The 15,786-nt window shown below is 47.3% G+C and overlaps 2 protein-coding genes across 4 annotated transcripts in view; both read left to right on the forward strand.

Annotated features, from left to right (window-relative positions):
• tmprss15 (transmembrane serine protease 15) overlaps positions 1 to 1,694 on the forward strand; it is a 41,865-nt gene extending 40,171 nt beyond the window's left edge. Inside the window, exons 26-27 of the mRNA XM_076889508.1 lie at positions 1,246 to 1,300; positions 1,403 to 1,694. Of these exons, the coding sequence (XP_076745623.1) occupies positions 1,246 to 1,300; positions 1,403 to 1,536 (189 nt within the window). The 3' untranslated portion in view covers positions 1,537 to 1,694. The remainder of the gene's footprint in view (positions 1 to 1,245; positions 1,301 to 1,402) is intronic.
• Positions 1,695 to 3,706: 2,012 nt separating this feature from the next.
• On the forward strand, positions 3,707 to 12,722 carry ttc1 (tetratricopeptide repeat domain 1). 3 transcript variants are annotated; one of them, XR_013100659.1, is made up of 9 exons: positions 3,707 to 3,794; positions 4,186 to 4,634; positions 4,717 to 4,777; positions 5,437 to 5,549; positions 6,064 to 6,100; positions 6,191 to 6,339; positions 11,742 to 11,796; positions 12,179 to 12,480; positions 12,574 to 12,722. XR_013100659.1 is itself a non-coding variant. In XM_076889509.1 (8 exons), exons 2-8 carry the CDS (start codon positions 4,200 to 4,202, stop codon positions 12,313 to 12,315), a joined length of 987 nt encoding a protein of 328 aa, XP_076745624.1. In that variant the 5' UTR covers positions 3,707 to 3,794; positions 4,186 to 4,199; the 3' UTR covers positions 12,316 to 12,484. The 3 variants fall into 3 exon arrangements, 2 of the variants coding, with proteins under 2 accessions (XP_076745624.1, XP_076745625.1); XM_076889509.1 differs by lacking the exon at positions 12,574 to 12,722 and having other exon boundaries at positions 12,179 to 12,484; XM_076889510.1 differs by lacking the exons at positions 3,707 to 3,794; positions 12,574 to 12,722 and having other exon boundaries at positions 3,801 to 4,634; positions 12,179 to 12,484.
• The last annotated feature ends 3,064 nt before the right edge of the window (positions 12,723 to 15,786 follow it).

Here is a 15,786-nt window from a genome sequence, read left to right on the forward strand (position 1 = left end):
TACCCAGTACTTACCGTTCAGATAGTTCAAACTCATGCAAAAAAAACTTTCCTACAATATCAAATTCATTATTCAGCTCATGCAGATGTTTACACACTCTCACCCACTGTATCCACCCGAATGGTGGTTACTCTGTGCTGGGCTGAGTCAGAAACCCTTAAACATCCACCCTATGTCATCAGGTTACTGTACACCGAAGGAGGACACCATTCATATCTGAACAACACACTCTGCATGTCACCTCCTCAGCTCTTCTTTAGACTGCAGGGACAGATGAAGGTACATGTGCAGCGTCTGAACCTAACGGCAGTTCTTTATATAGAAGTACTGCAGCATTCACTTCAGTTTGTATAGTTCAGTCTTTGGAGGACAAGCAAACATATGACCCCCTTTTATGGTGGAGGACTATAAATACCTTAGAGCACATGTAGATAACAAACTGTACTGGGTTTAAAACACCGTTGCACTATACAGGAAGGGCCAGACTCTCTGAAGTCCTTCAACATCTGTCTGACAATGCTCAGGATTTTCTATGAGTCTGTTGGGGCCAGTGCTATCCTCTCTGCATGCATGTTGCATGCTGGAGCAGCAAGTTGGGGGTCGCCGATGCCAACAGGCTCAATAAACTGATCACAAACCTAGTAATGTTGTGGGGCCAGACTCCCTTAGGGTGGTGTCTAAGAGGTGGATATTGTCCAAGATAAGGACAATGCTGGACCTCCCACCCACTCCATGACATGCTGGCCACTCACAGGAGCACGCTCAGTGGGAGACTGAGATTACCCATAATACACTACTAAACAACACAGGAAATCATTCCTGCCAGTGGCTGTACAACTCCTCCATCTAATGCACAGCACACAGTGCAGTAGTTACAACCTCACTATCTGCACACGCTCCACAGTAAAATAACAAAGTTTTACAGGTTAGAGTCAAATGTCAGTCACACAGTAATATTCTGGATATTTATAATTGACTTATTTGTATATATTAGAGCTCTTTCTTATATTTTGTAACGCTATAACACATTGTATTATATAATTCAGCCTGTTCCTCTTATCGTCTCAGAGTGACTGTAAACACATCATTTCTTCAGGGATTAATAAAGTGTTCAGATTCTGATTCTTTTGCATGTCGTACTGAGTAAAGGATGAACCTGTAACATGGATGTGACTCTCAGGCTGTGCTCTCAGTGCTGATGGTCTGTAAGCTGTAAGTGTGTAAGTTTAAATGTGGTGTTTTCAGGGCGACTCTGGTGGTCCTCTGATGTGTCTGGATGATGGAAGCTGGACTCTGATTGGTTGGTGTCTCACACACAGACACGCGCACACACACACAGAATATAGATATAAGCCTCACATTAGGTTTGACGGAACGCTGCTCTCTGATTGGTTCCTCACAGGCGTGACCTCATTTGGCGCAGGCTGTGGACTTCCTCAGAAACCCGGAGTCTATGCTCGAGTCTCAGCCTTTGCTTCCTGGGTCGCTCAGACCCGACGTTCCTCCTCTTCATCACACTTTAAAGATCCACTGTGACCTTCCACGTGTTCCGATTATAAAAGAGTCACATGACACACTAACAGCTGACTAGATGGAAACACATTTCCAAAGAGAAATCAATCAAGTTTGATTGTTTCAAATAAAGATCTGATTAATCAAGTCTATGAAATAAAGATTTTATTCTAAAACTTTCATTATGGCGTAATATCCAACTCTGTCAGCAGGTGGCAGCAGAACACAGTGACCAAAAAGATGCGTTCAACTTTTTATGTTTATCAGTAACAACCAGAACAGAAATGTGTTGAATGCAGAGAAAATATCAAATCTGTGATTCTAGAATCTCTTCTCTGTTTGTATCAGTCTAAACAAAATAAATGAAATTCAACAAATTGAATCCTTGTGATGAATGACAATAACTGGTTTGGTATGCTTAGTTTCTGTTACTAAGACCCTCCGCACCTCCTCCTGTCACAGCGTCCTCCTCTGTTACTCAAATCCTCTGCACCTCCTCTGTTACTAGGACCCTCTGCACCTCCTCCTGTCCCAGCGTCCTCCTCTGTTACTCCGACCCTCTGCACCTCCTCCTGTCCCAGTGTCCTCCTCTTTTTTTTTTCTTTTTTTTTTTGCCTGTCCCGTTTGGCTCCTTTGCATCAGAATTGTTGTCTAAAGGCAAAGAAAGATGCCCAACGGATTTACTTTACCAAATTGACCATCCCAGCCTTGCCGTAATGGTCCATTTGATTCACCTTTTATTGTTTATTTTATTTTCACTTGCTGAATACGGGACAGACTTGACTGGGGGAAAGAAGGGGAGAAAGAAAGAGGGAAAGAGAAACAGCTGAGAAGAGGGACGGGGGAGAAGGGCAAAAGACAAAAACCAACAGAACGAGCAGAAAAAAAAAAATACATCTATCGATCACCTGGATCACCTGCTGAGAAAGAAAAAAGAAAGCAAGCAGAGAACAAGAGTAATAGAATAAACAACATCACAATGATATATGGGAATATGACAGTAAATACTAAATATTAAACATTATTGTGCAGCACATAAGATCAACAGCACACAGTGTGCTTTGAGGTAGGAGCCAAAAAGGGTGTAGTTTGTGGGTGTGATCACCCGTGTGTACACCTGTGAGCATGGACGCGCTTGTTTTTAAAAGGTTCCTTCATGTGATGATGTGCTAGAGGGTGTGGGGGGGCCACAGCCCCGTCCTCCAGGGCATGAAGCAGGTATGGAGGAGATCAAGACTCCAGACATCCAGAGGCCCCCAGAACACAAGAGACCAAGGAAGACCAACAGAGGGGCAGCCGCGCCACTGTCCCAGAAAGAGCTGAGGAGAGTCCCAGATGAGGGCTCACTCAGCAGCCGCGGAGCAGAAGCCAGGGGGAGTTGCAGTGACGCGCCCGTGAGCTCCGCCGGCAGCCAGCCGTGCCTAAGTGACCGAGCCCCAGGCCGAGAGGCCGAGGGCACCCCACCTCCGAAGTGGCCCGAGCGAGCCCCAGGCTCCAGGCCCCGATAAGCGGCCGCCAAGGAGTGAGCCAGTGTGTACCTGGACGCCCATCCCCGGACACAAAGAACCACCAACGCACCGACACCTGAGGGAGTCCGCCACTGGCAGGGGAAGTGGTGGTGGGGGGAGATAAACCTCCAAACCTTGGAGGGCCTAAGATGTCCCCAGAGAGGTGGCGTCTGATACCCAACCTGACATATAGACACAGACATACAGGCACACACAGATACAGACATCCATTCCCACCCTCATGCTCTCATATACACTTACTCCACACTCAACCAACGTGGAGACAGACATGAAGAGTGTCCTCCTCTTTTACTCCGACCCTCTGTACCTTCTCCTGCCTGTTTAAATCAACAGGCAGGATTTAAACACATTTGTGACCTAATATTTAATAATCCACATTTCACTGTTCTACTCTTTGGTTCAGATGTGGATACTGTATTGTTCTTTCTTTGTGAATTTTTATGTTTAAGTTGTTTTTTGCTGGTTTTTAGTTTGTTTTTGTCTGTTTGGGAGCTGACACAGTCTCTATGGAGATGGGTTTTTGGGGGGTAGCAGGAGGAGAGAAGCTGCAGAGAGGCGTGTAAGACTGCAACTCTGCTTCCTGGTCCCAACTCTGGATAGTCAAATAAAGTTCATATCAAAATAAAAAAGACCAAACTACTCCTCCGGCAGGGGGCGGTACCTACAGGACACTTTAAATAGGAAACGGAAGCGTTCCTCGTATAGGAAATGACCTCAGTGAGCGTGGTCGCGCAGATTCACCGGTGTTTACAGGTGAGACCGAAAAGCAGCTGATTTTAACGTTTCTGTGGTTATCGATATGCAACGGACTGTCACCTCGATGACGTCAGGCAGAGCCGTGACATAGTTACGACTGACACGTGCGTGTAGAGTCCCAGCTGACCGTTAGCTTAGCTGTTAGCATGTAGCTCCTTAGTAAACAAACAGAAACCTGACCAGTGATCGATACCGGCTGATCAACAGGAAGTGACGCAGACGCGAATCGCGCCGATCCTTCAATGGCTGATCAGCTGATCGCCACAGAAGAAGAGTGAGGCTCAGCAGGAACTGAAGCTGTTAGCTCAGTGCAGCTAGCTGGCTAACACTGGCTCTGTGTGACGTCAAAGGTCAGGCCTCTAATCAGTTTGTTAAATTTTTATTTTAGCTCAGAGTTTCAGAATGAGCGGAGGAGACATACAGAGACACAGCAGGGCCGAGGAGGAGGAGCACGAGGAGGACTTCTATGACTGTCCGGACACGCTGGAGCCTCCTGACCCCACTGCAGGAGGAGAGGAGAGCCAGCAGGACGTTCATTTTAAACACACACAGACTGAACGAGGAGACACAGAGAGGGAGGCAGCAGAAGGACACCGGGGAGAGGAGCGGGGAGACAGACTGAAGGAAGAGGAGGACGAGAAGGAGGTGAAAGCTCCACTGGAGACAGAGGATGTGGAGCAGGGGGAGGAGGGGGTAGACGGGGTGAAGGAGCAACAAGATGGAGACTCCCTGCATGACTCTGACACGGAGCTGAAGGAGGAGGTGAGCCCAGCCGTAGAGTTTGATGATGATTACCTGAGGGAGGTGGAAAAGGAGCTGACCGAGGAGGAGAAGGAGGTAATACCTGCTGACCAGTACCTGCATTGAGAGACATTTAGGTGTTGGCACACGGTGGTAAATCAGAGTTCTTCTTTTTCAGAGTCGACGGCAGCAGAGCATCAGTCTGAAGGAGGCGGGAAACGCCCACTTTAAGAGGGGAGGTGAGTCTGTGAGATCAGCACTGTGGAGCTCCTGCATACTGCAAGGGGTCAGAGGTCACACTATCAGGGTTTCCCGTACACGGTCAAATGAAAGGGGCGGGGCTGGCTGCTTCTGACCCATTTAAAAAGGGCAGTATGGATCATGTGACTCATCTCACACAAACACGAACCCTGAGAGCCGCCTAAACCACAGGTGAGAGTCTGTGTGACCTCTGACCCTGAACGACCTCTGACTCAGACCAGCAGAATCTGGTGATCTGTGGCGGGAAAATAAATTTTGATTGCCGTGAATGATTTTGTGTCTGAGCATGCTCAGCACTGCCCCCCTGCACTGTGAGACTTTAACCTGTATCCATGGAAACGTGAAAGATTCCTCTCCCACGGCCTGATGAAGGAGACGTGAAATCAGATTAGGGTGAATGAATGTGATTGGATGAACACGTGTTCAGGTGTGTGCTCTGTGTTTGCAGCTGAATGACAGAGACTTGATCACATGATCACTTTCAGTCTGACCTGCTGGAGCAATCAATATTATTTATTACTGTTGCTCATCAGGAAACTGAGCCGTCTTCAGAAATGGTGATGTCATACATGTTGATCTGTTACCGTGGTGACCTGCTCTGGGCTCTGTGTGTAACATTTGCTTGTTGTTCCCACAGACTGGGCGGAGGCGGGGCGAAACTACACGGATGCGCTGTCTGTGTGCCCCGTCTGTTTCAGCAGAGAGCGAGCTGTGCTGTTCTCCAACAGAGCCGCCGCAAGGCTGCACCTGGTAACATGCTATAAACACGCTAGCTCTATGCCAGTATCGTTGCTAACATGAAGGATGTAGAGCCGTCGGTGTGACAGAAGTCTGGTTCTATGAGTACCTGCTTCACCTCTAACACAGCTTTGTGTTGGTTAGTCCTTTTGTGGCTCTGCACACAGATACACCTCATCCAATCAGGAGGAAGCGTCCACACGCTGTAAACATCGCTCGTTTCCCTCTGAAACTTGGGTACCCCCCTAACGTTTTCTACTTCCTGTGTCACTTCCTGTGTGATGCCCTGTGCGTGGGCATCACACAGCCCCAAATTAGGCCGCTGGACATTTAATGTTGCGACTGCAGTTTGCTTGAGTCACCAGGTTCGTGCTGCAGCAGGTGGGCGTTTCCTCCTGATCGACCAATGAGAGCAAAAGTTTGAAACGTGCAAAACACTGCATGTTAGCAATGATCAGTTATCAGTAATGCCATTAGCTGCGTGCTAACAGGTTAGCGGCGTGCTTACAGTGTGTGTCTCTGTCAGGATCTGAAGGATCAGGCGATCTCAGACTGCAGCAGAGGTGAGCGATGACATCACACCCCTCCTGGGTAGCAGCGGCTGTGTAATAATTATTCATTGTACTGACTGATTGGCTTTGTGGTTCCCATAGCAATAGCGCTGGATCCTGACTACCTGCGGGCGCTGCTGAGGAGGGCGGAGCTTTACGAGCAGACAGAAAAGCTGGACGAGGCTCTGGAGGACTACCAGAAGGTTCTGGAACGAGACCCAAATAATGTTGCTGCCAGGCAGGCGGCCATGGTGAGTTCACTGACTGTGGGACAAAGCAGAACCAGGCAAGCTCTGTTCAATGTTAAAACCTAAAATGTGGGCTAAAAGCCAAAGAAGCTGGAGTTTACATGAAATCTCCATTTCATTTGTATAATTTATCAGTCTTTAAATTGTGATGCCAGTTAGCGGAGTTTTAGAAACAGGAAGTGAACCCGTTAAAGAGATGACCGGCTGATGGAGTACTCTGTAGGTGAAATCATGATGAATGTAAATTCACTGAAAGTTCTCAAACTAAGGATGTCTGTGGGCTGATGCAGTTTGTCTGTCGTGTAGGCAGGTCACCATGGTAACTGCTGTAGTGTGTTCATGACGGCGCCAGGTCAGAGTGTTCTCAGAGCCCTGCTAAGGTTACTTCTCTGTAGAAGAAGAGCGCTCGTGTTGGTGCAGATCTTATAGACTTCCTGTGGTGATTAACAGCTTAACTCTTACATGTGAAGGGTCCCCGGTTTGATGCTTGGAGAACACACAGACTCTGGGCAGGCCTCAGACGATGTGGGCGCTGTCAGGAAGTGAAATCAAACACCTGCTGTGAGGGAGAACAGCTGGAATCACCTGCACCATCTGTTTGACACCATCAGTCATTCTCTAACTCAGCTTGTTTTTGTGAGGATGTTCCTCTGTGGATTCAGTCGTGTTTAGAAAGAAATGTGTACGTATGTATGGCGTCACATCGCCTTCCCTGTACTGCAGGCTCCCGCCCCCTGTAACCACACCTTACATAAACTGCCTCCCTGCTAGGACTGGGCTATTTTATACAGTTCACGGTAATACCGGTACAATGGCCCTTTCTCAATTCTCAAGTACGCGAGTCCGTAGGGCTGTTCGATATAACGATATATATCGGATGACAATATAAAAACGTTTAAAACAATAAAATCATCACATAAGAATTAAATCAATAAAATCAGGGTCTGACTGTGTCATAAGCCAAGAAGTAAAAACGGGTTTTACATTAAAAGTGGACAGTGAGGGGGCCTCTCTAATGTGCTGGGGCAGAGAAGGCCCCGCCCCCTCTGAGCTTCCTCTTGGACCTGGGTACCTCCAGGAGCAGACCTGGGGGGTAGGTAAGGACGAAGAAGCTCAGAGAGGTAAGTTGGGGAAAGACCGTTTAAGCCAGGGGTGCCCAATCCCGGTCCTCGAGAGCTACCGTCCTGCAGCTTTTAGATGCATCCTTGTTCCCACACACCCGAATCAAATGAATGGCTTGTTATCAGGCCTTTGCCAAACATGATGGCATGCTGAAGAGGTAATCAAACCATTTGATTCAGCTGTGTTGGAGTAGGGATGCATCTAAAAGCTGCAGGATAGTAGCTCTCGAGGACTGGGATTGGGCAGCCCTGGTTTAAGCATTTAAAAACAAACATGAGAATTTTAAAATGAACTCTAAGATATACAGGCAGCCAATGGAGTGAAGCCAGGATGGAAGTTATTTGCTCTCTTTTACGAGTTCTGGTTAAAAGTCGTGCAGCAGAATTTTGGACCAGCTGCAGACGAGAGAGAAGACGCTGACTAACTCCAAAATACAGCACATTACAGTAAGCCAAACGAGATGGAATAAAAGCATGGATTACTGTTTCAAAATGCAGCCTGGATAAAATAGGTCTTCTCTTTGCCAAACGCCTTAAATGATAAAAACTGGACTTGACAATAGCCCTAATTTGACTGTCTAATTTAAAATCACTGTCCATCTTAAAACCCAGGTTAGTAACAACAGATTTAAAATACTCTGCCAGGGGTCCCAAATCAATAGCGGAGGGTTCACAAGGTCCACTAGGACCAAACAGAATCACCTCAGTTTTGCTTGAATTACATCTTAGAAAGTTTAGGGACATCCAAGATTTAATGTCTTCTAGAGATGCTAGAAGTGGCTTAATAGCAGTGGAAGGATATTCCATGCCTTCTGAGGATGGTTCCCAGGGGCTGTAAATATAATGAAAAAAGTAGAGGCCCTAAAATTGAGAAAAGTTAACACTAATAGTTCTGTCAGAAAGATAAGACCTAAACCATTTCAAAGCAGTACCACGAATGTCTGCAAGATGGTGCAAGCGAGTCAGTAAAATGCGGTGGTCTACAGTGTCAAAGGCAGCTGTTAGGTCAAGGAGGACAAGAACATCACGATTACCAGAGTCACAGGTAAGGAAGATATCATTAAAATCCTTTAAGAGTGCTGACTCCGTGCTATGAAAGTTTTTAAAACCTGATTGGAAGACCTCTAGGACACCATTCTCCTTTAAAAAAAACAATTTTCTCTAAGATTTTAGACATAAAAGACAACTTGGAGAGAGGCCTGTAGTTAGCCAACACAGTGTGGTCCAGGGCAGGTTTCTTAAGCAAGGGTTGTACTACTGCATGCTTAAAATGAGCAGGGGCTACACCAGATATTAAACTGCTGTTTATAACACTAAGAACAGCCTGGCCTATGCTAGGAAAAATCTCCTTAAAAAATTGTGGTGGGACAGGATCATTTGGGGAACCAGAGGGCCTCAGGTGGCCGACCACATCCTCTAAATAAGAAAGAGTCACAGGCTCAAACTGGTTAAAAACAGCAGAGCAAGGGATCGAGACAGAGGGGTCGGACTCATGAGTGCCCGCGTGGTTGCAACCTTCTCAATGAAAAACACATAAAATCATTAGTTTATGAGAGGCCTCTAAGCAGCCACTTTGTGGAGCATTTAAGACTGAGTCAGTAGAGTTAAATAACACGTGGATTGTGACTGTTGGAGGAAATGATCTTAGAGAAGTATTTTCTTTTAGCCTCTTTGACCGTATCCTGATAGAGGCGCCAGCAGTCCTTTAGGATTTGCAGAGACACCTGCAGTTTGTCCCTCTTCCATCTGCGTTCAGCTCTACGACACTCCCTCCTCACAGCCCGAGTGGCGTCATTAAACCAAGGATCGGTTTTAGCCTTGGGCTTCCTGGTTTTTAATGGTGCCACAGAGTCCAGAATGGTTAGGCAAGAAGATTGAAACCAGGAGCTGAGGTTCTCTGTGTCCAAGGGAGTATGATTGGCGGGGATAGACAACTGGTTAAAAGCAGAGGAGAACTGGGCAGCAGTGGAAGGGTTAATAATCTGACAGCGGCGAACAGGAGCGCTGGTTTGAACTGTAGTGTGTGAAAACACATCATCAAATGATACAGCCATATGGTCAGAGAAGGCAGTGTCAGTCACTTCCACATTAGACACAGGTAGACTGTGTGACAAGACCAGGTCTAGTGTGTGTCCATGTTCATGTGTGGGACCAGGTACGGACTGGACCAGATTAAAAGAGTCAATGAGGCTTAAAAACTCCTTCACCAGAGGTTTGTCAGGGCAGCAGACATGGATATTAAAATCTCCCACAATAAGAACATGATCATAGTTGGGCAGAATCCCAGCTAGAAATTCTGAAAAGTCATTAATGAAATTCTTATTGTATTTAGGGGGACGATAAATAACAGCAAAGAGCACAGAGTTAGAACTTCAAAACACGTGAGCTCAGAACTGGAAGACGAGGGCTGTAAAACACACTGTTTACATTTAAAATCCTTTTTAAAAACAACCGCCGTACCTCCTCCTCTCCCTGATGTCCTTGGTGTGTTAAAATAGGAACAACCCGCTGGTAAAAGTTCGGATAAAATACTGGACTCACCAGTGTTAAGCCAAGTCTCCGTGACACACATGAAGTCCAATTTCCAGGAGATGACGGACTCATTCAGAATAAAAGATTTGTTCACGAGTGATCTGGCGTTTACCAGCCCAATCCTGACAGGCGCCGGGGATGAGGTAAAAGCCCCAGCGGCACAGGGAGTCCGACACAGCGGCCTCAGATTGTCGAGGTTCGCCCGGCGCACGTTGAGCCGAGGGGGACAGGGGTCACGGAGGAGCGGCGCATCATCCTGGCAGACCACAGGGATGAGGCAGGAACCCACGGGGTCCAGGAAACGTCGGTGCACAAAAACTCCAGGAAATAATCTTTGACGGTAGTGAGATGGTGCACCAAAGAGATCTTGAGTTTGACCAGCCGACCACTGCGCCTACCCCGACGCTTCGCCGGGGAGGTAGCATGACAGCACGGCATAGGCAAGTTGGGATATGTGACAGCAGCGGACACCATGAATTCTGACCTCCGTTAGAAAATGGAGCTGTATTTTGTCCAGAACTTCGGAGGTTCAGAAGCGATTGGCGATCGTACACCAGTAATGACCCGATTTCTTGAGTAACACACGACAGGAGCAATATAAAACCAAACAAAACTGACAGCGACAGACGAGCAGCCACGTACACCAGCGCCATCTTGAGGTACAGAGGACATTTTTAGTACGTTTTAGTTCGACTTTGCTTTTTAAGTTTTGTGGATATTATACATGGTTATGGTGGGGATACGTCGGCCAGTTTCCACTGGAAATGCCTTTTGGTTAAACTGAAGCAGCTGCTACACGTCTCAAACACAGTTTATTTGATGAGTGTATCCGCTGGGGCTGCAGGCGCACCTGGTCACTTTTACTTGAGTCTGGCATGTTTACATCACCGTGCATGACCTCTGATCCGTCCCTGTTAAAGACAGTCACAACTCTCAGAGCTTCCTCACTCAGTAAAACAGTGGTTCCCAAACTTTTTTTGCTAGGCCCCCCGCACAAACACATCCTCCTATCACACGCACATATTTTGTTTTCAAACTTCATTGCAGTTTACTGTCAGTGACAGACAGAAAACAACGGGTCAAAACAAAACAACCCAAAATAAACAAGATTTGACAGCAAGTAAAATCTGTATTAAAGCGAGATATGCTTCATCACACGTTCTAGTCTTTGGCCTGGAAGGAAGCTGGTTTGGAAGCATATCTGGTGATGCTTCATCCTCTGCTTTGTGTTTGTGTGGGAGCCCCATCAAAACAATGTTCATTATGCTCGCTGCGTCCAAACATTGTTTTGTTTGTTTGTTTTGTTTTCATTCATACCACGACCCCCCCTGCAATGGCTCTGCGCCACCTCCTGCAAAAACACCTCAGCCAGTAAAAGAGAAACGCCTCCTCGTTTCCTACACGGTCAGAGCTGCTGCAGCAGTCTGTGGAAAAATCGTTGAAACAAACACTCGACAGTGTCTCAGATCTTCAAACTTTGCTTCTAGTTCTGACTTCTTCTTCTCCTCCGTCTAACGTGGCGACTACAGCAGCTTCCTGTGCCAGTCTGATGGTGTCACAGTGGCGTGCAGAGCGACCAGTAGGGTTTACCAGGGCCTCCTGTGCTTATTCAGGTTCAGCCCCCTCTGAGGTCAGGGGTCAGCGCTAAGGAGGCGTGAAAGGGATGAAAAACAGACTTACACAGCTGACCTCTCTCTCTCTCTCCCTCCACCTGTGTCTCCCACCCTGTGTCCACCTGTGTGTCTCTATCAGAGGCTGCCTCTACAGATCCAGGAGAGGAACGAGAAGCTGAAGGAGGAGATGCTTAGTACGTATTGCACCTGAACACACCATTAATCAATCATCCATGATTGTCTGGTACGTACCTGTCGGTGCGACATGCAGCTTGGTACCTGTTCAGGTGGAGACAGTGTTTTTCAGCCATAACATCACCTGTGACAGGTGAGAGGAGCCAATCGGTGACAAGACTGAAATGAAATCACATGATCAATCCACATGATTTTAAAGGCACACACAGATCAGACATGAACTCTGATCAGCTGTTGGCTCTGATTGTTCACATTACAGAGATGCGACTTAAACAATAAAAGCCTGCAGCCTGATAGCTCAGGGCCTGGAGTCCTTTCACAATAAAAGCCATACATTAGACATACAATGGAGCTGTGATCTCTGTGACCTCTGACCCACAGGTAAGCTGAAGGACCTAGGTAACATGGTCCTGCGGCCGTTCGGACTCTCCACCAACAACTTCCAGGTGAACCAGGACGCCGCCAGCGGCGCCTACTCCATCAACTTCATCCAGAACCCCAACAACAACAACAGGTGATGATGTCACAGTGATGTCGTTGCTCACAGCTGTGACATCACACCACAGAGCAGCGGTTCACCTGTCTGCTGATCAGTTTAGTTACTGATCATGAAGAAGCCAGTACGGACTGGTTATTGATTGGTGATTGACTCTTAATGGAGAGGAATAAAAAACCTCTGAAAGGTAATCTGTTCCAACCAGACTCCATTCATTTTCTGTCTGATTTAAGCTGCTCTGATGAAACTCTTAACTTGGAGCTTCTATGCGTCACCGCAGTTACCTCTGACAGTGTTGAGCTGGATTAGGCCCTCCTCTGTGCTGAAGCAGTTCCAGCTGTGAGTCTTTATTAATAAAGTAAGCAGACAGGCTGTTGTCTGTTGTGGAAGTTTTCCGTTTAAATAAAGCCTGCAGACGAGCGGTGAGCAGTAGCTAACATTCTTTAATCAAACACAAAGAACAGAAAAAAACAAGCTTGATGAAGTCCCTGCATGACCGCAGGGCAGGTCAGCAGAGTCTCTCTGAGCCTAGCATGGCTCTCAGTTAAATGCGTCTGTGAAGGTTCTCAGTCATCCAGGTCATCGTAGTCAAAGGAGCTTGCAAAGAAAAGCGTCTGGACTTCTTTAAGTTGCTTGAAGACATTTCACCTCTCATCCGAGAGGCTTCTTCAGTTCTAAGGTCAAATGGTGGAGAGTCCAGATATAAACCTAGTGGGAGTTTCCCCCCACAGAGGGACAAAAGGACCCCCTGATGATCCTCTAATCGCCTGAGCCAAGGTGGGAAACTGGGCATGGGTCACAATCAGCCAGAGTTTCGGGTGTGTTCATTGTGAAACCTGGCCCCACCTTATCATGCGAATTCCTGAGGTCAGATGGCCCAGGATGTGAGTGGGCGTTAAGGCGTCTGGGGAGGGATCTCAAAACTGGATTATAGATGGCAGAGAGTTGGTGTCGTAAACCCCGCCTCTGTTCAAAGATGGTCGCTCACAGTGGACATAGATGCTTCTTTCACTCCTCTTTCAAACCATCTGTCCTCTCTGTCCAAAAATGCTCGAAAGAGTGACCTTTGACCTTTAGATGCAGATGGACTGCTGAGTCTTGTCCTGTGGAGGTGGCTCTTCTGTGTTGTGCCATGCGCTTGTGAAGTGGCTGTTTGGTCTCTCCGATGTAGAGGTCTGAGCATTCCTCGCTGCACTGTACAGCAAACACCACATTGTTAAGTTTGTGTTTTGGCGTTTTGTCTTTCGGGTGAACCAGTTTGTGTCTGAGCGTGTTGCTGGGTCTGAAATGCACCGGGATGTCATGCTTGGAGAAAACTCTCCTAAGTTTCTCTGATACACCGGCTACATAGGGGATGACAATGTTGTTGCGTCTGTCCTTCTTATCCTCCCTCGCTGGTGTCTGATCTTCTTTTCTGTGCCTCTTTGCTGACTTTAAGAACGCCCATTTAGGATAGCCGCACGTTTTGAGTGCTTCCTTTACATGTGTGTGTTCCTTCTTTTTTCCTTCAGGCTTAGAGGGAACATGTTCTGCCCGGTGGTGTAGGGTCCTAATTACTCCAAGTTTGTGTTCCAGAGGGTGATGGGAGTCAAAGAGGAGGTACTGGTCCGTGTGTGTGGGCTTCCGGTAAACTTCGATGTTGAGTTTGCCGTTCTCTTCAATGTGCACGGCGCAGTCCAGGAAAGGCAAACAGTCGTCCTTTGTGTCTTCCCTGGTGAACTTGATGTTTTTATCCACAGCGTTAATGTGCGCAGTGAAGGATTCCACTTCTTGTGTCTTGATTTTGACCCAGGTGTCGTCCACATATCTGTACCAGTGGCTGGGTACTCTTCCTTTGAAAGGGCCAAGAGCCTTCCTTTCCACTTCCTCCATGTAAAGGTTGGCTACAATAGGTGACACGGGGGAGCCCATGGCACAGCCATGTTTTTGTCTGTAAAAGCCTTCGTTGTATTTGAATATGTAGTGGTGAGGCAGAGGTCTAACAGTGTGCAGATCTGATCGGGTGTGAAGTTGGTCCTGTCTTCCAACGAGCTGTCTTCTTGTAGTCGTTTTCTGACAGTCTCCACGGCCTCCGTGGTGGGTATGCAGGTGAAGAGAGAGACTACATCAAAGGACACCATGGTTTCATCTGGATCCAGGGTAAGTTTCTGGACCTTGTCGGTGAAGTCAGTGGAGTTCTTGATGTGGTGTGGGGTGTTCCCCACGAGAGGTGCAAGGATGGTAGCAAGGTGTTTAGCAATGTTGTAAGTGGCTGAGTTTATGCTACTGACTATGGGTCTGAGTGGGACAGCTTCCTTGTGGATTTTAGGAAGTCCGTAAATGCAGGGTATGGCATCCCCTGGGTAAAGGCGGTGATATGTAAGGCGGTCAATAATCCACACCTCCACAGGACAAGACTCAGCAGTCCATCTGCATCTAAAGGTCACTCTTTCGAGGATGCCAATGTTCACATTTTTGGACAGAGAGGACAGATGGTTTGAGAGGAGTGAAAGAAGCCATCTATGTCCACTGTGAGCGACCATCTTTGAACAGAGGCGGGGTTTACGACACCAACTCTCTGCCATCTATAATCCAGTTTTGAGATCCCTTCCCAGACGCCTTAACGCCCACTCACATCCTGGGCCATCTGACCTCAGGAATTCGCATGATAAGGTGGGGCCAGGTTTCACAATGAGCTCACCCGAAACTCTGGCTGATTGGGACCCATGCCCAGTTTCCCACCTTGGCTCAGGCGATTAGAGGATCATCAGGGGGTCCTTTTGTCCCTCTGTGGGGGGAAACTCCCACTAGGTTTATATCTGGGACTCTCCACCATTTGACCCTAGAACTGAAGAAGCTTCTCGGATGAGAGGTGAAACGTCTTCAAGCAACTTAAAGAAGTCCAGACGCTTTTCTTTGCAAGCTCCTTTGACCTCAGTTAAATACCTTCTCCAGGAACAAAATGCAGTGCACAGCTGTTTCACACCTTAAGGGTCACACTCCCTTGCTACCTCCCAGAGTCCTCGAAGACACAAAAGATTCTTCCTGTGGAGTCGTCTGCTCCCACCAACTTCCTTACTACACCCCCACCATTTGTCTAACTGCATGAGTGTGAGACATGCTAAAATCCAGTGGCACCAAGGTATCATACAATAAAGTAATGTGATTAATACATAAATAAAAGAAATTCCTATACATGTCCTGCAGAGGGGCGTGGCCACAGACTGAGGTCATGAAGACAGGTACAGAGCACTCGCTGACCTCAGTGTCAGCGCTCTGATGGATCAGCTGTTTGTGACACAATAACCTGATTAGACTTAATTATCCTGACAGCAGGTGACTTCCTGTCTGACATCAAGCCCCGCCTCTAACAGCGGTATTAGCTCCTGGAAACCAAAGAAGAAGAGTACCTTCCACTTTTTTTTTGTGTGTGATTTCTTTTTGAGCCTAAAAACTACTTATAATGTATTTTTTAAACACACAGGACTATAGTGGACAACAACAAAAGGACAAC

The sequence above is a fragment of the Maylandia zebra genome, linkage group LG10, assembly GCF_041146795.1.
Source record: "Maylandia zebra isolate NMK-2024a linkage group LG10, Mzebra_GT3a, whole genome shotgun sequence".
Classification (NCBI taxonomy): Eukaryota; Metazoa; Chordata; class Actinopteri; order Cichliformes; family Cichlidae; genus Maylandia; species Maylandia zebra.